The sequence below is a fragment of the Pogona vitticeps genome, chromosome 4, assembly GCF_051106095.1.
Source record: "Pogona vitticeps strain Pit_001003342236 chromosome 4, PviZW2.1, whole genome shotgun sequence".
NCBI classification, from domain to species: Eukaryota; Metazoa; Chordata; class Lepidosauria; order Squamata; family Agamidae; genus Pogona; species Pogona vitticeps.
The window spans coordinates 50,361,132-50,386,697 of record NC_135786.1 but is presented as its reverse complement, the minus strand read 5'-3'; the positions used below and the strand labels follow the sequence as shown (position 1 = coordinate 50,386,697).

General features: G+C 41.7%; 1 protein-coding gene across 34 annotated transcripts in view; it reads right to left on the bottom strand.

Annotated features, from left to right (window-relative positions):
• The window catches only part of PLEKHA6 (pleckstrin homology domain containing A6), a 235,629-nt gene that overhangs the window by 49,443 nt on the left and 160,620 nt on the right, over positions 1–25,566 (bottom strand). For 17 of the 34 annotated variants that reach the window (XM_078391906.1, XM_078391905.1, XM_078391911.1 and 14 more), the window contains 9 exons: positions 16,609–16,689; positions 14,964–15,078; positions 14,268–14,372; positions 13,080–13,152; positions 11,918–12,018; positions 5,025–5,200; positions 3,813–4,307; positions 1,768–2,278; positions 210–296 (listed from right to left, as the gene is read on the bottom strand). In XM_078391906.1, coding sequence (XP_078248032.1) covers positions 210–296; positions 1,768–2,278; positions 3,813–4,307; positions 5,025–5,200; positions 11,918–12,018; positions 13,080–13,152; positions 14,268–14,372; positions 14,964–15,078; positions 16,609–16,689 — 1,744 coding nt within the window. Of the gene's footprint in view, positions 1–209; positions 297–1,767; positions 2,279–3,812; positions 4,308–5,024; positions 5,201–7,511; positions 8,316–11,917; positions 12,019–13,079; positions 13,153–14,267; positions 14,373–14,963; positions 15,079–16,608; positions 16,690–25,566 lie in introns of those variants that run through there. The other 17 variants (XM_078391909.1, XM_078391917.1, XM_078391913.1 and 14 more) reach the window with 5 other exon arrangements.

Below are 25,566 nucleotides of genomic sequence, written 5' to 3'. Positions count from 1 at the left end.
ACTTAATCATGGCACATTGCATTTCAGTGCAGGTCTTATGCAGCCGGCTTATACTTTTTGACTCAGAACTTTAGAAGTCCTAAGACCCAGTAAGCAACTGCTCACCATCTCATCACAACCTTCTTTATCCCACCTCTGAATTAAAGCTCAGCCTAGAGAACAAATTAGTCAATCTCTAATGAAATGCTAGTGTGCCAAATGGGACATACCATTTTGTCGTGGACTGTAGGAGATGCTGGATAGTTGAAGGGGAACATCCCTGCAGGGACAGGCCTCCTGTCACCCAGATAATCATACTGAGGAAAGAAAAGAAACCATACAATGTGCATGACGGGTTACATCAGTGTACTGGATGACGTTGCTCTTCATATGTTTCTCCATCACACAGAAAGGTTACTATGAACCACAATATAGAAACAGAGACAAAAATGGGGTGAAGCAATTGACCAGGCTTTTTCAACTAAATGGCAATGGGCCAGTCAGCTGTAGTAACATAAAGGATTTGTGGCCTCGACATGAGACAAAGAAATCCATGGAAAAGAAGGGTTGCTTCTACAAGCTGGGGATAAGCCCAGATCTGTTAGGAAAAGAAGAAAGGATCACCATGTTTACCCCAGTCTCCTATCCTTGAAACCTCTAATGCCACTCAATGGCAGAAATTCAGTAGTAAAGTTGCAACTAGAGTAGGCCCACTGAATTTATGCAACTTAGGTGTCAGCTGGCTGGATAACTCAGTGGTTTAGGTAGTTACATGCAGTTGGGAGTTTGATTCCCCCAGGCTGCCTCCTGTTCCCCACTGAGCTGTGTGGCCATGAGCAAGTTGCACAGTCCCAGGATGCCCCTAGAAGAAGGGAATGGTACACTACTGAGCACTCTCTACCTAGGAAATCCTGGAAAGAGTCAGCGTAAGTCAAAATTGACTTAAGGGCACATGATTATTATATTATTATGTAGGTGTTAACTCACCAAAGCTCCACCAATTCAATGGACCTAATTCTAGCTGTGATTTACTACTGGATTTCAGCCAATGTCTAGGATGCTTCCAGCACCCGTTGGCAGTACTTTGATTTTGTTCTTCTGTCTATAAATCATGCTCATCAAGTGTACAGGCTACACAGTGATGGAGAGTGTTTTAAGAGTTTCATGCTTCGTAACTTTTGATATGCCATGCTCCGTACTCTTAATGGTAGCATGCCTGTTCAATTCAGTCATGGAATCATGCAACCCCTGTGTCCCATTTCAGCCTCTGTGCATTTGTGATTCCTTACACCTGATATTTAATATGATGGGAGCCTAGCCCAAGTCCCCTGTTTTTTATGTGGACATGTGAATTAAACCACAGACTGTGTTTCAGCATGCACAGACTAGCATTTCTTTAAGAACAAGTAACCAGAATCACCTCTGACATATCAGAGATTAAGCACATGGACTTCTAGATCAGAAGTCAATATTCAGGCAAGCCTGTACCCCAGGCTTCCTACTATTGCTCCTGTCTGTAGCAGACTCCATTATTCTAGCAGGTTGCTGTGTTTCTTAACTCAGGACACCAAGAAATCTCTAAAATGGCCAATGGCGTCTTTCCTCACTTGCAGTTATTATTTTATCCACCAATACCCCTCAATCTCTGTATGCAGCATGCATAAATGCAGATACATAGGTAATGATCCAATCAACAGACCCCCCAGCTTTCCCATACTATTCTATATTTTATTCTGAAGTGTGGCAGGAAGTACCAAGGAAAAAAGTCGAACCATGAGGGAGGGTTACCTTTGGGGAACTAACTGATCGCCTCATCATGTAAGTAGTTGGCTCAGCATATATCTCCTCGCTTCGGGGAGACACTCTTTCAAAGCGGGCACTTGGTGACCTGACTGGGGAATACACTCTGGCTCTGTTGTAGGAACCTTGGCTTGGGGAACGAGGGACCGACCGGGAGCGAGGCTGAAGTGACATCCTGCGCAGGGAGCCTGAGGCAGCATCCATTTCATCATAATACACAGGTGGCCGTGTGGGCCCTGGGATCCAGATGGGTATGTCCTGTCTTCCATAGCCAGGTTGTTCCTTCCATTCCCGCAGCTGATATGAGCCACTGTTGCGGAAAGAGTGCCGCTTGTCATCCACAGACCACTGAGGGCTCACACGTTCATAGGCAGGCATAGAACAGATACTGTCAGGTCGTACGCCAGGAGGATAGTACTGGTAGTCCTCAGAATATTGGGGTGAGTAGGCAGGATAGTAGTCAGGGACTCTCCGGGACATTGGATAGAACCTGCTGGGGCTAAACACCCCAAAGAAAGAAGAGAAATAATGTTTTGCTCAGTTAGAAGGTGCCCCACACTTTTACCTCAACTTAACTAAAGACCGATTTATTGACATTACTGATACACATTACCTTTTTCTTCCTATTAAGATCCACAGTGTAGTTGGAAAAGGTGCTCATAAAATGATATGTTCAGTAATAATCACCATCATCTTAAAACTACAATGTGGGAAGGGACCCTATGGATTGAGTCCAGCCCCTATCAAAGCAGCACAGTGGGGAATCAAAGTCCCAACCTGTGGATCTGCAACCAGATGCCTAAAACACTGGGCTATCCAGCAGCTCTACAGTAAGTTGTGTTTTCTTCTACATCTCATATATTTAGATGCTGGTTTCTCCTGTGTATATTACGGTATTGATTTTATCTACTCTTAGATATAGCCAAGATATTGTTTTAATTGATATAAGTCCACATCTTCAACACAGCTTTCTGAAAATACCTCATTCTTAAAGGCAGGAGTTAACTGTTTTTGGTATCAACTAATGGACAATCTAATTGCTCTGCCTAACAGAAATTCGGCTGGCACCCTCGCTGGGTGTTTTTAAAAGCCAGTTAAAAACTTGGTTATTCAAGAAGGCCTTCCCTCCAGTCAACTAAGTCTTTCTCTTTTTTCTTTTCTTTGCTATTCCATCTTGGTAATCCTCTCTTTAAATTAATTGTTTTAAATTGAAATTGTAGTTGTAATTTTATGTTTTTATATATTTTTATACTGTTCTGTTTTATTTTGTAAGCCGCCCCGAGTAGACATGGTCTAGAGGGGCGGGGTAAAAATCAAATAATAAATAAATAAATAAATAAATAAATAAATAAATAAATAAATAAATAAATAAATAAATAAATAAATAAATATTAGCAAGATGCTTATTTATTCAATACTTTGAATGATCATTATTGGTATTAATAATACCACTGTCCTTAGTAATGTAACACTCACTCTTTTTCTCCCATCTGTCTTGGTCTCCACCCTACTTTGTGCATACAAACCTATGGCCTAACTACTATGCTGCATGAGTCTGAGGATGTGATCAGTAATCCATCAATACTTACACTGAAATCAATCTGCTTATCTTCAAGATGCCATAATACTTTTGTCTTTATTTTTGTTTTGTTTTTGTTCTTATTATATTTACTGGAATGGATTGACATCTCTACTGCTTTGAAAGTCTCTCTCTCTCCCTCTGGGTATGGGAACACTAACTATAAACCAAAGTTTTTTAAATAGGTTTGCCCCAATGTGACCTGTGAAGATGCTGGAAATAACTTCAGATGTTCTAGCACTCCACATGGATATCATAAAAATACTTCTTCAAGGATGCTGATAGTTTTGGTCACCCTGATCCCATGTAATTAGTCTGAAAAGTGGTAAAACCATTATCTTAATTTAACCATGTAGTGTACACAATTCCTTGTTTTTGTGTTTAGTAGGGCTCCTTACATTTCCTCCCTATTTAATTGTGAGGGAAGGTATACTCAAGCATTTCGACACCTCACCTATGGAGATCCTCAGGAGGTGGAGCCCCACGACGCAGGTTCACCCATTGCTGCAGCTGTGTCATGGAGCTCTTCCTCTGGGCAATCTTTTCAGGATTGGTGCGAGGAGCAAAGCTCCGCCGAGGCATCACAGTCTCACTATCAGGGTGTGGGAAGGCCATGCTCCCAGGTCGGCTAGGAGATGAGTACTGCCAGCCATTTGGCTGTATGGGCCTCTCCCCTCCAGATGGTACCCGTGGATCTTCTGGATAAGGGCTTCCAGGCTCCGAGGGCATTTCCTGACTGACAATGCCATTGGCTTTCACCAGTGACTCCTTCTTGCTTTCTGCTCGCTCTTGTTTCCTTTCAGTCCTCTCAGAACCACGCCCATCACCTTCTCCTCTGGTCTTGGCCTCTGGCTCTGCTTTGGTAGCCTCCCTGACTGGAATGCTGCGGTAGTGGAGATGTGGATGGTTCTTGCTAGGAGGGATGTTCTCAGAATCAGTTTTCTCATGCCTTGGGTAAGTAGAAAAGTTCATAAATAGTCACGGCTCTGCTTCAACACATCTTAGACAAGGAGTTCTAGGCTATAATGGGTTCTATCAGTCACTTACTGGCACATCACTGTTAACTTTGCAATTGTAATATGACTTTTTAAGCTAAGACAGAAACCAAAAAAAATCCTTGCATTTCCATATTGCTTGAAGGCATCGAGGCTGTATTTCCTCAAATATCACACTTCTTTGAAAAGTATCCATTCAAAGTAGTTTCACATCTCTTCTGCAGAGATCTAAACCTTCTAAGTAACTTCAGAGGAATCACTCTCTTATTGGAGGGACTGAGAAACCATGCAGCTGGAACTGAACTAATCTTCACCAACAGAGCAGTGAATGAAAATCAGATTTCCAAAATACCAGGTTAGTGCCTCCCTACCTGCCATTCATTCGTACCACCTTTCATTGATTTTACCATAATCCAAATGAACCTAAACATTCAATCCTAGCTCTTTTTTCAAAGATACAGCCCAATACCAATTGTCCTCTCCTAACTTTAATGCCATAGTTTGGAAGGGGCCATGGCTCAGGACCAGACCACATCCGTCAACTCTAAATTGCACTAGGAAAGATCCCTGTCTCACATTCTGGAGAGTGGTCTGACTCAGTACATGGCACAGCTTCATATGTTCACCAGGGACCTATAGTATTAGGCTGAGTCCCACATATAGCAGCTGACCTCTGAGTGGGTGGGATTTGCACCCGGGCAGCCTCCCCCATGGCTTGGATCCAGGATTCCTGCTCTTCACTGTTCTCAGCACTGAAGAAGTAAGTTCGAATGCCAGCGTGCTCAGCCTGAGGAGAGAGTGACTTCTTGTTATTTCCTGGTGCCTCTTCCATCCAGCACACAGTCACCTATATAGGAGGTGGAGAGGGAGGCAGAGAAAGAGAGAGGGAAAGAAGTGAGGAGAGTGAGATACCCAGTTAGCTTCTAAAGTATTAGTTTACTAGGAATGATGGGAGACATTATGCCTTCCCCAGCCCCTTGATAATATTCCTATCTAGCACAGACAATATATGAAGAGTATGCTACCATTTCAATTAATTTCTATTTCCAGTTTGTGAGCTGGGCAAAATCGAAATGAAAAGTTATATAGCTAAATGACCACTGATGTTTGTTTGTACACTAAATGCTTCAAGGATGAGAAAGACTATAAATCCTAGAATGTAGGGAGATGAGTTTCGGTTCCTGAATGACACAGTGGGACACTATGGGTGAATCACCTTGGGGTGGCTATTTACACATGGGTCCTCAAAAGGAAAGCATGGAATATTCAATTGCATAACATTTGTGCCTTGTGTAGATCTGCACATCGGGGAATCATTGATACAAATGAAAGAAATACAATATATCTCGGCATAGTTGGGGAGATATGTGAGCACATATGTTGTGTGCCTGCTCCTTTATGGGAAATTTCAAGGCTTCTACTCTCCCTGTTTATTTTGGTTCTTTGTTTTTTATACTGGATTTGGACTCGATGCTTCTCCAAACAGCAGACATCTTCAAACCGATTATTATATTCTGACAGTTTTAAAAAAGAGAGTCAGCTGCATGGCCATCTTATAATGCCTGTTTGAGAGATAACGACCCCCTTTGCCCCTCCCAGCAGCATGCAAGCATCCTCGGTGGTAGATAGGTGTATATCCCCTTCTGCCACAGTACATTTCTTTACCTGTGTTGGACCATACACGGGAGAGGAATAGCATGCAAGAATCTCTTTCAAAATGGTTCCCTCCCTGTTTGATCAGTGGAAATATGTATGTGCATGTCATGCTGGGGAATTAATTAGTGTTCCCTAATATTCTCTGGAGTATCAGTTAAGCCAATATCAGCAGTCCTAACTGTGGACAGAAACAAGAGGAGCATCTCCATCAATCCTCCAAAGACTGAACTGCGTCACCCTTTACAAACATGGGAAACCACTGGTGTGCTTTCATAATGAATTTCCATAGGAAGAGAAACGAAAAGTCACTGGTGATGGCAGAGAGGGGACTGAATGTGCAGGGTAGAAGTTGGTCAGTTAGAGCTTCTTGTTGTGAATCAAAGGAGGAGATTGCCTTTGACATAATAGGGGCCTGCTGTTTTGTGACATTGGAACTAGTTCCTAAATATTTAAATTTATTTTCATGACAAAACCTAGGAAAGAAAGAACTTCTTGAACATGCTGAATGTTTTCCAAAGTTTTTACTTTTGGTGAATACATTCACTTGTTTTGGCTGCTATCCACCTGTATTTATTTGACACTAGGAAGATATCCTTTACAAACATGGGAAACCACTGGTGCACTTTCATAAGAGCTCTGATACAGAGAAATTAAAAATTATAAAAAGGCAATCACATGTCACAAGTAGCATCTGGAGAGTAGCAGAAATATAATCTGCTTTTTCTTCTGCTAAATATATTTGTTGATATTGTTATTTCATTCAAATATTTTGCAGCAGAGATCATATAGCATACTTTAGATGCTTGCCCATCCACTTTGGCTCATGATTTAATTCATGCATTGTTTAATTTATTCTTGAAGGCTTTCACAGCTGGGATTTGATGGTTGTTGTGGGGTTTTTGGGCTCTTTGGCCGTGTTCTGAAGGTTATCCTTCCTGACGTTTCACCAGTCTCTGTGGCCGGCATCTTCAGAGGACTGGAGTAGGAACAGAGCATGGCCATTTTTTAAATATTTGTATACTTACTGTTTCTAGCTTTTAAATACTGTATTTTTAATGATGTAAGCCACCTTGGGTTCTTTTACGGAGAAAGGTGGGATAAAAATATTTTAAATAAATAAATAATAAATGATCAGTTGCCACTCTTCAGCCAAGTGCTCTTATAAGATACTTGCTTTCCTGGTCGACATTTTGTAGAACACTGTGCATCATGAATCAAGGTAAAATTCATTGTTTGTCCAAAAATAAAGCATATGAGGCAGATACATTTGGATTGTCGGCTTCTCGACTGGGTTATGCATACATACCTCTGCATTTCAACCAGTTTCCATGGCTCAAAAATTTCTAAGTGCTTGGCCAGCCATACAAAAAAAGCCAGAATTTCCCCACCCTGCTTCAGGAATGATTGGAGGTAAATAAAGCATGCAGGACAATTTGCACTCATGCAGATTTGATCTTTCCTTTCTGGCATGCATGCATTTGGAAATGGAAGCAAAATACTACCTATTTGGTGCCTGAGTGATGGCCTTGCAGGCAGGTTATCAGAAGAGATCTCCTGTCCGAGGGATCCTCACACGGAAAAAGAGGGAAGACAGAGAATAGGTCAGCCAAACCCAACAAGCAAACCAATGGAGAGGAGTATCAAGCGGGTGGAGCATAGCAGGAGTAGAGCTGGTCACTGTGGGAAGGATAGCTGAAGCCAAACTAGGCACATGCTCAGAGCTTTCTGAACCTAAAATTAACTGCATCAGGTCTTGAAAGAGGCCATATTCTCAAACAATGAAACACCGCTAAGGCAGGATTCTTGCTATTCAAGGGAGAAAGTGGGTATGCAAAAACTATAGCAGCAGGATATGCCATAGACAATATTGCTCTATAAATCTGGATTAAGGAAAGTAACAATGCTCTGCAAGTCTATACATCTATGAATATCTAAGTCTAACTATTCGGTTACAAGGTCTTTTAAAACATGGGATGGAAGTCTAGTCACCTTTCTTAACAAACAAAGGGAAAAAAGCAAACCAGGTTCTTTTTTGGGTTGGACATCCAACCCTTTTTCTTAATTAACAAAGGAATAAATCATGGAAGCAACAAAACTTGGGTCCTTTCTATCTTGCTGCCAAACACAACAAGAAAAACTACTGAAAGCAGCACTTGTTTGTTATTTGAGGAAAGTTTTATTCTTCTATAGCTAAGGCTGAAATCTTAATACATACTTAGTAGTTCTAATTAATTCTGTGGAACACATTCATAACCATGCTTCTGATCCAGTTATAAAAGTTCTTTTCCCAGATGCCTAATCAATTCAGGGCCCATCATACCAATGGTTTCTTCAGTGTAACTGCAGATTGTGAACACAAGGTTCTTAAAGGTATCTCCAAGTTCAAGTGAGCACAAACCACCTACCTGTATCAAATGCCACCTTTCCTCATAATCCAGCTCAGGAAGATCTTTGCAAAGATGCTTAAAACAAAATGTTTATGCTACAAACTGATCCTTGCTTTGGGAGATGGGGAGCTCACAATCTCTCTGACACCACGGGGGGCCAGAGGAGCTGTCCAGAGGGCAAGCACAAGGCAATATCATGGAGAGAAAAAAGAACGCCCCTCCTTGTAGCCCTTCCTGAGCCAGAAAGGCATGCTTCAAAGCTCATGTGTTTTGCTTGGAGCTACCAAGCCTCTTACCCATACATTTTTCCTCTTGCTTTTTATGGGGCAAGCAGGCAGATTTGTAAAGAGAATAATGTTATCAGTAGTTTCGACTACTGACTACTGAGTTTTGACTATCAGTAGTTTTGACTACCCCTCTTTCACCATTGACTGTAACAATTAATGAACTGTATAGCAAATCTGTGAGATATCTGTATAGAGCTTTACCATGGCTCTCCAACAAGCAGTTTGTCAACAACACTAGAAGAGATATTGAGGGAGAAAGGAATGCATGCAACTTAACTTTATGAGTTGTGATAAGATTTTTAATTTTTAGGCATGGCAGAGAAGACCTCTAAAGAATCACTGGTGGGAATATACCTTTTCTACTCTCTTCTGCATTATCCATCACAACTCCAAACTTAGGAAAATTAAACAAGGAATATTATGCAGTTTGTCTGACAATAGAGCAGACATGAGCAACCTCCTAGTGATCTCCAGATGTTTTGCTGTGCATTTACTACAAGTCCCAAGTAACACGGTCAGGGATTATGGCAGATGTGGTCCAAAATGCCTGGAAGTAACCAGGTTATCTGTCTCTGGTTTAGAAGGTTAATGTCCTTTATTTGAAAAAAAGAGACAGGGTGCACAGATTTGAGCGTACAAATGTTTGAAAGCTGTTGACTCTCTGTATCAGGATGGGCAATGTTTACAGGTCCAGTAACTACATTTTGCCACCTGAAACCTACCGGGATCATATACAGTGACGGGGCAGTGACAGAGAAAGGCCACATTTATCTTTAAAAATGAGGTGCATAAGTGTGTGCACCAGGAGACAACCAGAGCAGCAGCAAGAGTGAAAAGAACAGTGGGAGCCGCACACCTCTATTGCTGCTACTGCTGCATGTGTATTTAATCATATATGCACAAAACAAATGTATATTTAATATATTATCTAGAAATGAATGCATGTGTGTGTGTGTGTTACAGAACTTGCAGGAGGTAAAAGTAATTTGATCTTGTAGGAGGAGATCTGGACAGCCTACATATACCCCGTCCATCTCTGCTGCCCATGTTTGTATTCCGTAATTAAGCTCACTGCTCCTTGAGACTGAACTCCGCTCACACCATGGGAACCTGACTTCTAGAAATTAATGATCTCTAAGTCAATTGCAATTTATTTCTTTTCCATATTCACTGAAGCTAGCCAAAGAAGGAGATATGAAAGGGAAGCGTCTTGCAGGTCTGAGACTGAAGGTAACCTAATTACTCCACTCCACATTGAGGCAGCTCTCTTAAGGCACAAGCACTCTGAAGCTTTTATTCTTTTTAGAGGAACAAAGAATTAAAAACAAGGCAGAGAATGAACCCTAGTAAAGAGTTAAATTCAGTTTCTCATTACATCTCCTTGGTGACTGTGGCCAAAGCTAGCTACCTCCTGGGTACAGGATGCATGGAACAGAGTCTGTGTTATGGAGAGTGTTTGAGAACTCTTTTTTAAGACTACGTTCCCACAACCACTTACTTAACACAATTTTGGCTGGGGGATTTTGGGAGCTGTAGTCCAAGAGAGGCATTTTTCCAAGCTTTGCTATAGTGAAGTGCTTAGAGTGTTAGATCTGGACCACAGAGATCCAGATTCAAATACTCACTCAGGCGTAATCTCCATCAGTACAGTTGTTGCCTCTACAGTTTATCATTACATGGGAAGATCATTATCTTCTTAGAATCTTAGAACAGAAAAGTTGGAAGGGACCCTATGGATCATCATTCCCTGTCAAGGAGGCACAGTGGGGGATTGAACTCTCAGCCTCTGGCTCCACAGCCAGATACCTAAACCACTGAGCTATCCAAGGAGTATTGAAAAAAGAACTAGACAATCTACAAATATGATGAATGTTACTAGTGAAAAAGACATTCCCATACACACTCCTCCATTCCTTACAACACTTTTAAAAACTACTTTGTTTTAAGCAAAGCTGTATTCATTTTTTGTGTCCTGTAAATGTGTTGGTCTAGAACTCTCATCATTCTCACCCAGCATAGTCTCTGAATATGGATGATGGGAGTTATAGTTCATTATATCAGGATGTTGAAGCTGGGGAGGCTGCCTGGTTTTCTCTTCCCCCCCCTCCGAAATCAATATTCCTCCTCCACTCTTCTGCACAGGAGTTATCCCTTTAAGGGAGGGGAGCAGTGTGGCAAATCCTGGCCAAAACATTTCAGCATAAACAAAGGGCTTTTTCCCCCAAAGTACAGACAAGCTCAGGGAGATTGTCCCTTCCATCTTTCTTCCTTTTTTTACCTACCCAACTGCCGTGGCAAGGTCAGCTTTTAGTCAACAGGGACAGGAAGCGTTCCTTTGGCTCTCCACACTGAATGTCTAGTACAAAGTCTCTGTTGTAAACATGTCAGTCAACAACAGGCACGCTTCTCCCACAAGATGCCTAGGCTCAGAAACTGCCTCAAAGTCCCTACAGCAAGCTTGAGGGACTGTAGTCAAACATCCAGAAATAATGCACTTTAGCTGCCACGCTTTTCCCTTTTGGTCAAAAAGCCTCCCTCCTCAGCGAATCATCAGTGCTTTGTTTAGAGGGCGTGAACAGCTCTCCCAGGCAGTTCTGTAGGGACCACATGGGAGAGCATGAAGGGAAATAGAATCTGCAGCAGCAGAAGCAGCTCGGTTCCCTGTCCAAAGAACCAATGTGGTTCAGCCTGCTAGCACCATAGGCATCTTTTTCTGGCAGAACAGCTGCAGGCAGGAAAGAGTAAAAGCATTAACGGTCCCTCCAGACATCTCTGTGCTTGCATCAAAGGGTTAGCTCAGGCTCGAAGCTGTTGCTTACTGTTTCTGGATAGAATGCTATACAGCCTATGGCCATCCCTGCTCAACATAACTACCATCAGAATGATCAGTACAGAGAGAGATTTGAAAACAAAGTCCTATATGATTGAAAGAACTGGGCATGTTTAAACTGGGGAATAGTTCAACCTGGAACAGAGAAGGGATGATACAATAGCTGCCTTCAAGTGTCAGAGAGGAACAGCCATCTTGCAAAAAAAAAAAAAAAAAAAAAAAAGCAACAGAGTCCATTGCTCCAGAGGGCCAGATTAGATCTTAATAGAACCAACTTCTGAATCATTTCTGCTTTCATCACACAGCTATGGCAGAACAGGTGCCACCTTTCAGTCCTACCTGTTTTAGATTTCCATCTATGGATGCCAGGCTACTTCCGTGCAGTTCACCAGCCATTTACTAACCTTAAAGGTGTATTTCCTGCTGATGTTATCTGACGGCTGGACTGCTGCAACCCGAAAGCTGAGAAGTGGGATGCTGCCCAAGACGCTTTCCTCTTTCTCATCTGCATGAAGAAAGGTGTGAGATGAAAGAATTAGAGAAAGACATTGTGGCCTCCCAGCGAACAAGACAGATACAGAGCAAGTAACAACCACAGAGCACAGCACAATGTTCCTCGCTCATGAAATGAAAGCTGGAGTCTTGAGACCCAAACAAAACAAAACTGTTGCCCTCACGCATTGATCTACCTGTAGAAGATGGCTCTCCTTCCCAAGACACCTGTGCCTGTTATTCTCTCTATCTTGGACACACAAGTGCTCTCATACACCTCCACCCCTATCAGTTACCCTGGCAGCTCACAATACTGCCCAGTTAATTATTCATGCTTGCCTTCTAGGCACACTGCCGAGGAGGAGGAGGCCCAGACAGCAGGGCGATGAGAGAACCCACAGTGGCAAAGCATCAATTAAGGCCAACATTGCCATCCATTAAGGCCTCTGTTCAACCAGTATTGTTGGAAGGACAGCGTTTGGCAGTGCTCAGGAACACAGAAAGGCAGAAGTATTAGATGTTGGCTGGGGTGGAGAGGGCTAAAAGTCTATATCCTCCAAAGGCATTTTCCATGTATCTGCAGACTGGAATATGCTACATATCCCACTAATGGGAAGCACTGGTTTTGAAAGTGTTGTGGCCCACACATTTTTTATTGGCCATCACTATCCAGTTATTTTAGTAAGGTCGGGAATTGAACCACAGCGACAACAAGACTTTGCTTCCAACCCAATTCAGCAAAGAAGCCAGGTTTCTCAATAAGAATGACTGTCAGGGATTTTTTTCCCTTTCCTAGTGGTGCAGGCACCTACTGGCGTACTATGACATCACTACAAGATGTGCCACAAATTGTGCTTGTGTCTATCTATGATTTTTCAAATTCCTTGACATTCTAAAAAAACTTTTAAAAAAAGATATAGGATTATGAGCTTCATCACAAGACCAAACTACTCATACACATGAGAAAAGAAATGGGCTCCTCTCCTCCCCAGAGCAGCAATGCTATTCATCAACAGTTAGGCTAATCTTCCCTCCTCCTGGTATGTTTTTCCAGACTTCTGTTCAGCTACATACCTTTATAGTAAAAGAGGCAGCGGTCCACTAGAACAAACCAGCGCTTGTTCCATTGCTTTACCCCAGAGCTGGCCTGTAAAGAGAGGTTGAAAGCAAATCATTGCCACAGCATGCACAACACTTCAAGCAACCCAGAACTGCAGAACTACCATAGAGATAGGGCATAAATGAGGCTAAGCTCAGCAGAATTCTTTGAGCAGGCTTCCAGGTGGGATGTGAAAGAAGGCCACTGAAGTCATGTGGCGATCCCACCAAAGTGTAAGGTAGAATAGCAGTTTCTCTTATTTTAGTGTGTGTGATATTGTGGAAAATAGTCCAATTCCAGTGCATCTCAAAGAATCTAACCATATATTTTGCACCTTCTGGGGTTGCCAATAAGAGACTAAGGGTATGATCAAGTAGCTGCAAAAGTGTGAGCCTGATCACATCAGAAAGGGTCATTCTAATAGGAGCATCTCTCTAAAAGTGACCCTTCTGTCCATGAGGGAATTGCTCCAGCCTGCCCCCCAAAAGTACAAGCCATACAGTTGGACCAAAAAAGTGTAGCTTGGGCATGAGTCAGGACTGGGCTAAAGAGCATTTCTCTGCATGTCATGCAATGGCCAGGAAATCAATTGCACCACACTCTATAAATGGTCCAAATTGTGATCTATTTCCTGGTGGCACATCATCATCATCATCGATACCCTCAGTTGCAATAGTTTCCTAGGCTTTAAATAGATAACAACAGAAGAATCTTGCAGATTAGACGGGGATCCCTATATGGTCATGGACTAAAAGTTCTCTCTCCATGTTCAACATGGTGCTTCTGAGGGGGAAAAGCCTCGATTAGACAGCTAGATAGTAGTTCACTCTGAATCAAAAAGCTCACTTCACAATGTCTGAAGGAAACTAATGTAAGGAAGAAAAAGTCATATGGGTTCACAAAAGGACAGCTTCTTGCTTGTCCTGGGTGATGCAAGCTGACTAGTGATACTGAAGGGAAAATGACACCCACATGTGGAATAACTGCATCAGGCCACACATAGAATTATCTTTCAGAAACAAAGAGAGGAACTATTTGTTTTCACACTGTATCCCCCAGCATAATATCAGACTAGTTGTGGGGTTCTAGTCCTTGAAATCCAAAATGCCAAATATGTTCCATCTCTGCTGACAACACAAACACATCTGTGAGGGAAAGGTTACCTGTTTGTAGAGCCAGCCACTCTTGGTTACTGTGGCGCTGGGATTCCTTTTCATAGAATTGGAGCGTTTTCCGAAAGCAATCCCCTTCCTGGAGGAACGTGAGGCCTTTGGGAAATTAAAGAGAAATGTTTGAGAGACTCATCACTGACAGTGTCTCTCCAAATTCAGTGTAAGTCAAAAATAGTTGATAGACAGTATGATATGTTGGTTAGAGTAATGGAATATAACTCAAAAGACCTGGGTTCAAATCTCCACCTAGCTGTGGAACTCACTGAGTGACCTCAAGGTAGTCACAATCTCGCAGCCCAACATACCACATAGAGTTCTTGAGATAATAACTTGGGGAGGGAGAAGAGCCCTACGCACTGTCTTGAGCTCACTTGGGGAAAGGTAGGAGACAAATGCAAATATTAGTTTTAAATAAAACTAACAGCATTTGACATGAGGCAGTACAGAAATTCTCTTTCCCAATTCCCCTCAGAAAATACAGCTAGCTCTAAGAAGAACAGTACAAACATACATAGGGTTGGATCCAGACTTGCAATAGACCAGGTCTGGCCCAGATATTTTACAGATGGGAAAACATAATTCAGGCAGAGAAATCTGGAACTCAGATAATATGGGCAGCCATGAAGAGCAGAGCACAGCTTCAGGGAGAAAAGAATCAGGGATCTACCTAGGGTGTACTAAGCATACCCTGCCATTTGGTCGTTCTTGAGGTACCTCTGAAACCATAGTGTGATTGGATGGTTCACTGTTGACTGCTGCAGGCCGCTTGTTGCTTGCTTTGTTGGACATGTCCAAGGCAGAGCTAGGATCAAGGAGCAAGAGAGAGGAGAAGCATATGACCATCTTTACCTCAGATACAACATCTTGACACAAACAATCAGACATGTACTCATTCTTGGGTCTCTTGTTAGTAATTAACTGAAAACAATTAAGTGTCTTTGCATCAGCTTAAATCAAGGGTTATTTATATTGTGTAAATCTTTGTACACATACACCAGGTATTCTCTGACAGCAGATCTGCATCATTCTTTGTTCAGCTGAATTGGTTGGGAAAATGAAATGCTTATTTGCTATTTCAGGGCTTGTCCACACCAACTACTTGTCCAACTTTCTTTTAACTTATCGCACAGCTCCTTTTCCTGGTATCCACATGAACAGAAGCTGAAGGGTGTCAAAGGAAAACAAATAGCATCACTTTCTCAGGTTCTTTTTTACACCTACAGGTTTTGTACTGAATTCCTCCAACCTGCTTGTATGGAATCTAATACCACTTTGAGCTATGCTGATCCATGCTAATAGTGCTTCCTTGTAGGTGTGTTTCTACTGGTCACTTCCCCACTGCTCCAATGCTCAGTGCTGCTTCCATCTGTTTGGTTTCCAACAATAATGCTTTGTCTGTCACCTTCTTCCTTCTTCCTGGTTCTTAAACTAATCTGGAATAATTTCCATACAGCAACATATATCCCATTTCCTTCTTCTATCATCTTCCAGTTCTTCAAATTAATTTGAAATCAGTCTGAAGCAAGAATGCATGCCATTTATAAAAGCACCAGGATGTTGGTTGTGGCTTCATGTTGTCTTTCTTTATCACAATGTTTTAAACTATGGACATAGGAACCCTGGAACACCATGGTCGATGTTTTTGAATACCAAAATGTTGTGTTTCCATTTCTCATGTTTCGAATGTAAGTAAACACTTTGCAGCAGCCTCCTCCCACTGATTATTGTTTTCTGAGAACATAAACCAAGTAAAGATAATCCACTCTTTACATGGTGGGAAGGATCCAGCACAATGTATAATTCCTGAAAAAGCTGCATCCATGGAAGTAATCAAAGTGAACATTTGTTAAGCATGACACTTTTGATACAGTACAAAGCATTTCATGTGTCACACCAACACTTGTGTGGAATTAGCAACAGAGTACTAATGGCAACAACAATGATGTCAATCACAAGGAAAGTTTCACATACTGTTCTACAACTATAATACAAAAGCGGAAAAATGGGGGAAAATAATGAAGGAGAAGATTGTGATGCAATGAAATTGACCAGCTGAAACTCGAAGGCTTTGGGATAGTGTGATCACAGTGTATTACGGATGGATGGTAGGGAGGTGAAAAAAGGGGAGGAGGGTGAACTGGGTGAAGTGAAGACAGAGAAGACAGGTAGAAGGGAAGAACAATAAAGGTGCAGGAGCAAAATGTTGGGGAAAATTGAAGATCTGTGTTATCAGGATCACAGTTGGCATTTATGACCCATCGGCATTTATCACTCTGTTCCTTCATAATTACCAGTGCATGTCCTCAATGGTAAACCAGTTCAAATAACATACCTTTGCAAGTCAAACTGGTTGTTCTCTTCTGGGATCTGGCCAGTCACTGGGTGAAGAAAAGTGTTCCGTCTTTCATTATGGCTGGGGAAACATAAAGAGAGAAAGATCATGCATTAATTAAGTGGCTCTGGTTGAAGAGCACTTTGCCTTCTGGCTGATGATTCACTAAGCCCTGCAGAGTTGGTCAAACAAATGATTTTCCAGGTGGTGGAAAATCACCCAGCATTGGATGATGCGTGGCAGCAATGGATATACAGTAAGTGGCACTGCCAATGCCATCCATTAACAAAGCAAAACAAAACAAAAACAAAAATTAACCAGACAGAAAAGCATACCATTCGGTTAGTCTTTTGTCCAAGCCAATATTAGGAACAAAACACACACCAAAAAGTTCCCACATTGTTTTTCTCCGATGCAGACAAGCTGAAAGTGTACATTCCCTTCCTTTCTCCTGAAAGGAGCTACTTCTATAGCAATTTATTCTTTTTTTAAAAAATAATAATCACATTTTACATATGTAAATATCAGAAATGGAAATTATAGTCAGCCTTTGACTGATAAGTAACAACCTGATGTACACATACAAGCTTTAACCTGTTGTTGCTGTCTATAATCTGTTCCTATCCTAGAGGCTTACCACAAGAAATCGACAATCAGCAAGTAGGAGCACATATAGAATTGTTGCACTGAATTGCTTGGTTTAGAGAGATAAACCATCAGAGCAGCTACTCATCTTATCACACAAATCAGGCTCTGTGGAGTTTCCTCTGACATGACCTGGCATATAAACAGCATCAGTACTGATGAAAAGGAAGTGACATACATAATACATCAATGTGGGAGTTGTACATGCACCAAGAAACAAACCAGGGATTTGGCAGCTTCTCAGTTTCAGCTTGCCAGTCAGCTTTGCCACACACATACAACCTCCCACAAGTGGTTACCACTACACTTTTCACTAGCAGCAATGGTAATTTGGTTTGCCACATCTGGGATGCAAAATATATTACAGTGGTGGGAGAATTATCAGTCCATCCCTTTCCTGATTATGCATTAATGAGATGTCACGACACAGGAACCATGGTGCCTGTCTTGATAGCTTGCCGCTCAAAGGTTACAATGGCTACCATTTGTTGGCAGAAATACAGAAGCAGGGCTTTGCAACCTTTAAGAAGCCTTGTCCCAATGAACGATCATACTCTTTCAACATGATAAATGATAGCTGAATGCCACTGATGCAAAGCACACATACAAAAAGATAAGTGTCTGCAGATGTCTCTTGGCGTACGACAGCTGAGACTAGCACCAGCATGAAAGATTTTGGGAAGGAAGGAAGGAAGATCTCTAGGCTTCATCAATTTGCTAGTCCCCAGTGACATCACAATCAATCACAAAATTGATATTTTTAATACAGACCATCATTTTAAAATAAAAATAATCTCTACCTCCACCAAGTTCCTTTCACAAATAGATGTCTTTTTAAAAAAGGTGGTGATGGGCATCTATGTTTTACTCCTTTTTGAAACTACTCCAGAAACTAGGGTGTTTCTCTTACTTTGCAGGGGACAGTCCTCTGTTTTAAGGCATCCTTTATCAGATACACTTCCAGTTCAAGTGCAGTTTAAAGAGAGAGAAAAGGAAGGGAAGCTTCATATCAACAACCATCTCCTGTACAACAAACTGAGTAGGTATGCAGATCACCTGAAATTGCAATAATCTGCATTCTTATTCAGATGACAGTAATTTTAGCAAATCTTTTGTCTTTGCTGGAGGAAACATGGAGTACCACAGGACATAAAGGATGTAAATATCATCACATGGTATAAGAATAAAGGTGACGGGGGTGACTGCAATAACTACTGTGGCATCTCTCTTCTCAGCATTGTAGGGAAGCTGCTTGCCCATGTTGTGCTGAAGAGACTCCAGGTGCTTGCAGATAGAGTCTATCCAAAATCACAGTGTGGATTTTGAGCTAATAGATCCACCACTTACATGGTATTTTCCTTCAGACAGTTGCAGGAGAAATGTAGGGAACAACAAGAGCCACTCTTTGTGGCCTTCATAGATCTTACAAAGGCCTTTGATTTGGTTAGCAGGGATGGCCTTTTTAAAATACTTCCCAAGATTGGATGTCCACCTCGGCACCTCAACATCATCAGGTCCTTTCATGAGGGAATGAAGGGCACATCAGATCCCTTTGACATCTGAAGCAGAGTGAAACAGGGCTGTGCCCACATGCCAACCCTGTTTGGGATCTTTTTTGCTGTCATGCTGAAGCATGTGTTTGGAACTGCAGCCGAAGGTGTCTATCTCCGGACTAGATCAGATGGAAAGCTCTTTAATCTCTCTAGATTGAGAGCAAAGACCAGCTGAAATGCATGCGGGACTTCCTCTTTGCTGATGATGCAGCTGTTGTTGCCCATTCTTCTAAAGACACCAACAACTCAAGAATTGTTTTAGCAAGGTCTGCCAAGACTTTGGACTAACAATCAGCCTGAAGAAAGCACAAGTCATGAGCCAGAGTGTGGACTCACTTCCCTCTATTACCATTTTCACGCAAGAATTGGAGGTTGTTCATAACTTTGTGTACCTCGGCTCAATGATCTCTGACACTCTGTCCCTAGATGCTGAGCTGGATAAACACATTGGCAAAGCAGCTACCATGTTCTCAAGACTCACAAAGAGAGTATGACTTAATATGAAGCCAAAGCATATACCAAGATCCAGGTCTATAGAGCCTGTGTCCTGAGCACACTCCTGTACTTCAGTGAGTTCTGGACCCTTTGTGCACGGCAGGAGAGGAAGCTGAACACGTTCCATATGCATTGTCTCCGACGCATTTTTATATCACCTGGCAGGACAAAGTTCCCAATAGAGTAGTCCCAGAACGAGCTGGAATTTTTAGCATGTATACATTACTGAAACAGCGATGTCTACGTTGGCTCAGGCATGTCGTGAGAATGGCTGGTGGTCGGACTCCAAAATATCTCCTGTATGGAGAATTAGTACAGGGAAATCAGCCCAGAGGGAGACCACAGCTGCAATAGAAGGACATCTGCAAGTGGGATCTGAAGGCCTTGGGAATGGAGCTCAACAGATGGGAAACCTTGTCATCTGAGCGTTCAGCCTGGAGTAAGGCGGTGCATCATGGCCTCTCCCATTTTGAAGAGACACTTGTCCAGCAGGCCAAGGCAAAGAGGCAGTCCCGAAACCAGCAAAATCAGGGAGCTGGACAGGGGACAGACTATATTTGTCTTCAGTGTGGAAGGGATTGTCACTCTCGAATTGGCCTCCTCAGCCACACTAGACGCTGTTCTAAGTCCTCCATACAGAGCACATTAGCACAGTCTCTCGAGACTGAAGGATGCCTAATCTAAAATTTTAGGAAACATTTTTAAAATGTGTATTTTATCTAAACTGCTGTCCTCTTTGGTGGTGATATGTACAGGTTGCTCTTTGCTGATGTGTAAGCATACATCCTCCTTAAAACTGCTACACAAGGTACATTAGTAAAGAAGGTGATCCCCAGGGAATGGTATCAACTAAAAAGCAAACAAATGAAGATTTGATTTTCAAAGTATGGAGAAGTGGGCAGCACCAGCTCAGACTGCAGGAAAAATGAACATCATCTTTTTAAATGCTTCCCCCAAATGAACAGGTCAGATCCAAGACATTTTGCTGTCAGAGGCAAAGGACAAGATGCTGGTTCCTCTGCTGCTCAGACAGAAGCTGACTGGATGAATAGTTAACTCTTACTTCAATGCTGATAATTCAGCTTCATTCTCCATTGTAGTTGACAGAAGCAGCCTTATCTAGGGAACAGAACAGGCTGTATAGCATGTGCAACCTTATCCTTTAAGAGAGGAAACCTTATTCTTTAAGAGAGGCAAGCAGGGTGGAATCCTAACAACACCATCCCAGAAGATCTGCTGCCTGAGTCAGCTTTGCCTAATGGTACAGCCAACTCTGCAAATGAAATAACATAAAAAAGGTCCGCTTTAATGATATACATGGAGGTTTTTTTTACATAGGAATAACATTAAAAATCCACACAGAGTCTAAAGTACAACAGTAGAGTCCAAAATCCATTTTATGGTGGTACCTTCCATCAGGCCAATTAAATAGATACTGAATATATATATAAGTCTCTTGGTCTTTCTCTCTCTTTTTATTATTTTTGAGAAATATAAAGTCATCTTTTGCCTTGAAAGTTTGCACAGAGAATTTTGTTCCCTTTTAGTTGGTCTGAAAAAGGGGAAAGGGAAAAGTAAACCATGTCTAAGAACCAAGTTCATAGAAAACAGTGAAAAGGTTCACCATAAGTTGGAGTCAACTTGACAGCAGATAATAATACAGTGGACCCTTGACTTACAGACGGCTTGACTTACAGACTTTTTGAGTTACAGACTTCTCTGGCCGCAAAATTTAGGTTTGACTTGCAGACTGAGATTTGACTTACAGACCAGAAAAAAACCAAAATGGAACAAAAACGGCCTGTTACGGGATTAATCAGTTTTCAATGCACTGTAGGTCAATGGAGACTTGACTTACAGACTTTTTGACTTGAGAACCGCCTTCCAATACGGATTAAGTTCTCAAGTCAAGACCCCACTGTATTTATCTTTATAGGTATCACCACAACACAGCTTTTGAAATTTATTTTATGGCCATCACAACTTCCTCTGCATTTTCCAGTCAGGAATATTATTAATCCACCTCCTCCCATATATTATGTAGAGTGGCTTCAACCTTGAACAACTGAGATCAATCCAAAAAAATGTTTAGAATTTTCACAGTTGCTGTTGCAGTACAGTGAATAAAAAAAAAGTATTAAATTACAGAAGCCAAAATAAATCAAATCACAGCATTCTGTGATGTGCTTTTCCGGACACAGATTTTAATTAGGGCAAATTTTGTTATCCTAGCCTGCTGGGCTTTATTACATCTTTGTGCCTGTTTAAGAAAAGCAGCCTGTTCATTCTCTCCTTGTCCCTTAACAGAGGGCAAATAAGATCAGACTCTACCAAAAAACAAAAACCATCTTACAGGCAGAACAGCTGTTTCTCCCTATTATCACGAATGATTAATGTTCTGTATGGACTACGAAAGTATGAACCACAATTTTTTGTCTATATGTGAGAAATTCTATGCAATTTGCCTCTTGTGAAAAGGCAGCCTCTTCCATTTATTGGCTGAAACTTGGTCCTGTGACCTATGCTACATAAAGGTGATGAAGACATCAGTAGCTCCAACATTTTGGATATTAAACATTTCTGCCTTCGGGTCGGAAGCTCCTGAGGCTCCCATGTATTCCCTTTCATCACCAGAAAGCCACTGGGGGTGCCACGGAATAGGCTTACTAAGTCTTAGTTTTATTTTAATGAAATTAAGATTTAGATTTTGATAGCATCTGTTCTATTAAACACTGACAGAGATAAAGGCAACCATTAGTTCTGGCTAGAGAGTAGACGCACTGTATCAATTACTTAAAATCTGTTCCGTACATTATGCCATGTAAGACAGATGATATCATCAGCCACATCAGTTTTTTGTTTTTTTGTTTTTTTTTTTAAATAAAAGACTTCTGATTCCCCATCTCCAGAGGCCCCAAGGTTGCCACAGAATCCCTTTCATAGTCAGGAAACCATTGGGTTGGGATGGAATTCATAGTTACTGAAAATCACTAATACCATTGGTGGCAATTTGTGGGAATTAAATAGCTCCCTTTATCTTGCTGCCTCCAATCACTTTCTGACTATGAAAGGAATTCCACAAAAACCTCAAAATCTTTGGGGGTGGGGGTGGGAGATCAGAACTCTTTTATTTCCAGGTAGCTGCTGTGGCTGAAGACATCACTAGTCTTGCATGGTGTAAATTATGGGACTGGATTTCAGTCACTGAGATATGTTAACAGGGGCTTAACAAGCCCCAATCATTTACTGGGGCTACTGCAGTTGGGGATAACAACTGTTTCCCCCCCCCAAGGATATGGAAGGACCAACCATAGCACCCTCCCCACTCTTCCTAAATCCAATCATGGCTGCCCATCTTAAGCCAGTGATTAATGGGGATCTCAGGAGAATCTCCAAATAGCTCACCACTAATAAACAGGCTTTATTTTAATTTTTATGGGAGCTAACATGTCTCTGCATATTGAATACTGGCAATATTTCTGTAATGATTTTTATGAAGATGTAGACAGAGTACTGACAGCTCTTTAAGTATTGCCACCCCGCAACAAATGCCTGATCCTTTGAAACCATCACTAATTCTTTTTCCCATGCCAGCTGTAAAACTCGATATCATAGATAGCAGGAAAGCACAAAATCAGTTAATTCTTTGGAAGTTATTTTTAAAAAAGACTTTAATGGTAAAATATTCAACAAAAAGACTGGTGCAATGAAGGAGATATGGCTGACTCTCAGGAGTTTTGGACTGAGACTGTGAACAGATGCCTGGAGCAAATTAAAGCATGTGTTGTGTAACTAGCTGACTGAACTGGCTTCAATTTGAGGTGAACAGTAGTATGTAATGTCATAAATTATGGCAAGGAGTATGAATAGCAATTACGTAGCATTAAGATGATTGGTATGGAAAGATACGTGACTGTTGTAGGAAGGAGCCATTGCTTTCTCATGCTACAGACCTTCCCAATGAAAGAGACCGCATGGAACTTTGGACTTGTCCCAGACTTTTTGTTGCCCAAGGAACAGGAAAAGATATCTCCTCTCCTTCCAGATTCCATGTAAAGACATGTAAATTGGCCTATTGGCAATTAAGTCTTTAACCCTGCTGAGAGAGAAGGTCTACCAATCATCTCTGAAGGAAGCAGCAAAGCTTAAGGAAAGTATCTTGTGCAGCATACGAACCTCTTTTCTTTTAATAATCTGGTGTGTTTTCATTATGTATACATTCCACACTTTGCAGCTACAGAGACAAAACAATGGTTGACACACCTGACCATACTGTTGAACCTTTCTTACCAGTTAGCCTGATGACACCTTCTGAAAAACTCCAAAGGACAGGATGCTTTTGCATTGTTTTTTGCAAAACATCAGGTATCCTAATAAATTATTCAGGTCTCCATTTCAGAGATCAGTGACTGCTCCCCCTGAAGCACCTTTGCTTCCTGGCCTCCTGCCTTTGCCATCTAAAGAAAGTCCCAGTACAGGATGGCATGAGAACAGCAAGTGTTATCGGAGTGAAACAATCAGTTTACTAACTGAGATCCCCCTCTGCTGTGGCAATGGTGCCAAGATCATCTATCTCTTCTACAGCATTTTTCCAGTTGGCTTATGACCAACGCTGACACCAGACCACCTGCTTACTGACATTAGCCTTGGCTGCAGCTCCACTGGGTTCTGTCCAGGGTCCTGAAATATTTTTTTGACAGCCCATTTTGCACAGTGAGCTCATTACTACTGCCTGTTGATCCTTGAGCCTACCTACTGTTGGGGCTTAAAGGAGTGTCCTTTGCATTACTTTACCTCTGTGGGCATTAACTCTTTCTGGTCTACAAACTGGTCCTATGAATTGTTCTTGTGTTCTCCTGCCCCCATCCTGGAATCTGAATGGTGCCTCTTATACAGGTGGTTCTCAGCTTTCTGTATCTTGTATATCAGCAGCCATTCTCTCCAAGAATCTGACTCTCATTATGACAAAAATAACAACAACAATAATAAAACTATTTTTTTTCTGAGAATGGCAGTCTGCTATTATATTTACCAGTTCTAACAAATTTAAAAATTGCAGTAGTAGAGGGGGAGTCTTAAACATAAACAAACAAAAGTATTAATTTGAATTTTAAAATCCTAGCAACCACATTGGGTATATAGTATTACTATAGTAAACGGAAAACACAAAGATTATTTTAAAACTGAAGTATGTCCCATCAATTGGCAATGACCACCATAAACAGCCACGCTGCCATACCAAACTACAGTAAGAGAACAGACTGATACTGCTATTGATAGAATCCCATATTATGTTCATGTTCCGGGCCCGAGATTCCATTGGAATTATCATGGCACCCATTTGTGGTGATATGAAATACAGTTATGGATCAAGAGCATTGTCCCCTTTGTATCTCTATAGTGCACACGGAACAGAACCCCGCAACATTAGAGAGAATGGGGACCACATTACTGATTTCATTGGTTGTGACAACATCCATGACAACTAAAGTATCCCTGGGTTGCTACATATCTCCTTTTCTCAAAAAAAGATTCACTCAAATGGAATTTCCTAGCATGGAAAATAGTAGCAAAGTTGTCTGCTGATAACTTTACATTCATAAGCAAAGGCAGAAGTGGCTGTAGCTTCTGGTTCACAAACACTTTTCTCCTTGCTCTCTCCCGTGTTGGAACTATAGGAAGAAAACAGCACCACAAGAAGCCAATCACAAAAGGGCTGTGTGTGTCTAAATTTAAAGATACTTGTGGTGCTGTCTTGCAAAAAAAAAAAAAGAGAGTGGAGAACAGTAGGAGGCACACTCAACATCTCAGAAAGGTGCAACCCCAGAAGCTTGGCTGTTGCACATAGGTGGTTAGAATCTCCAAATATTGTCATTTCCATCCATTCTGGGATTTGTAATTCAAAAGCTTACTTTCCCAAGCTATAAGTATAAGTTAAGGTCAAGGTCCAAGTGCAATATGCACGGAATCACATCAGCAGAGCTCTTTTTAAAAATTTTGTGTGTGTGTGTGTGTGTGTGCATGCGCGCGCGCGCGCACACACACACACACGTGCACACATGCGCACATGTGCCATCTAGTCAATTCTGACTTTTCAGGGTTTTCCAGGTAATGAATACTCAGAAGTACAGTAGTTTGCAATTCCCTTCTTCTGAGAGCACCCTAGGACTGTGCAGCATGTCCAAAGCCACATGGGCTAGCTCTATTTGCAGGAGGCACCGTGGGGAATCAAACTCCCAGTCTCTGACTTTGGAGCCAGATACCT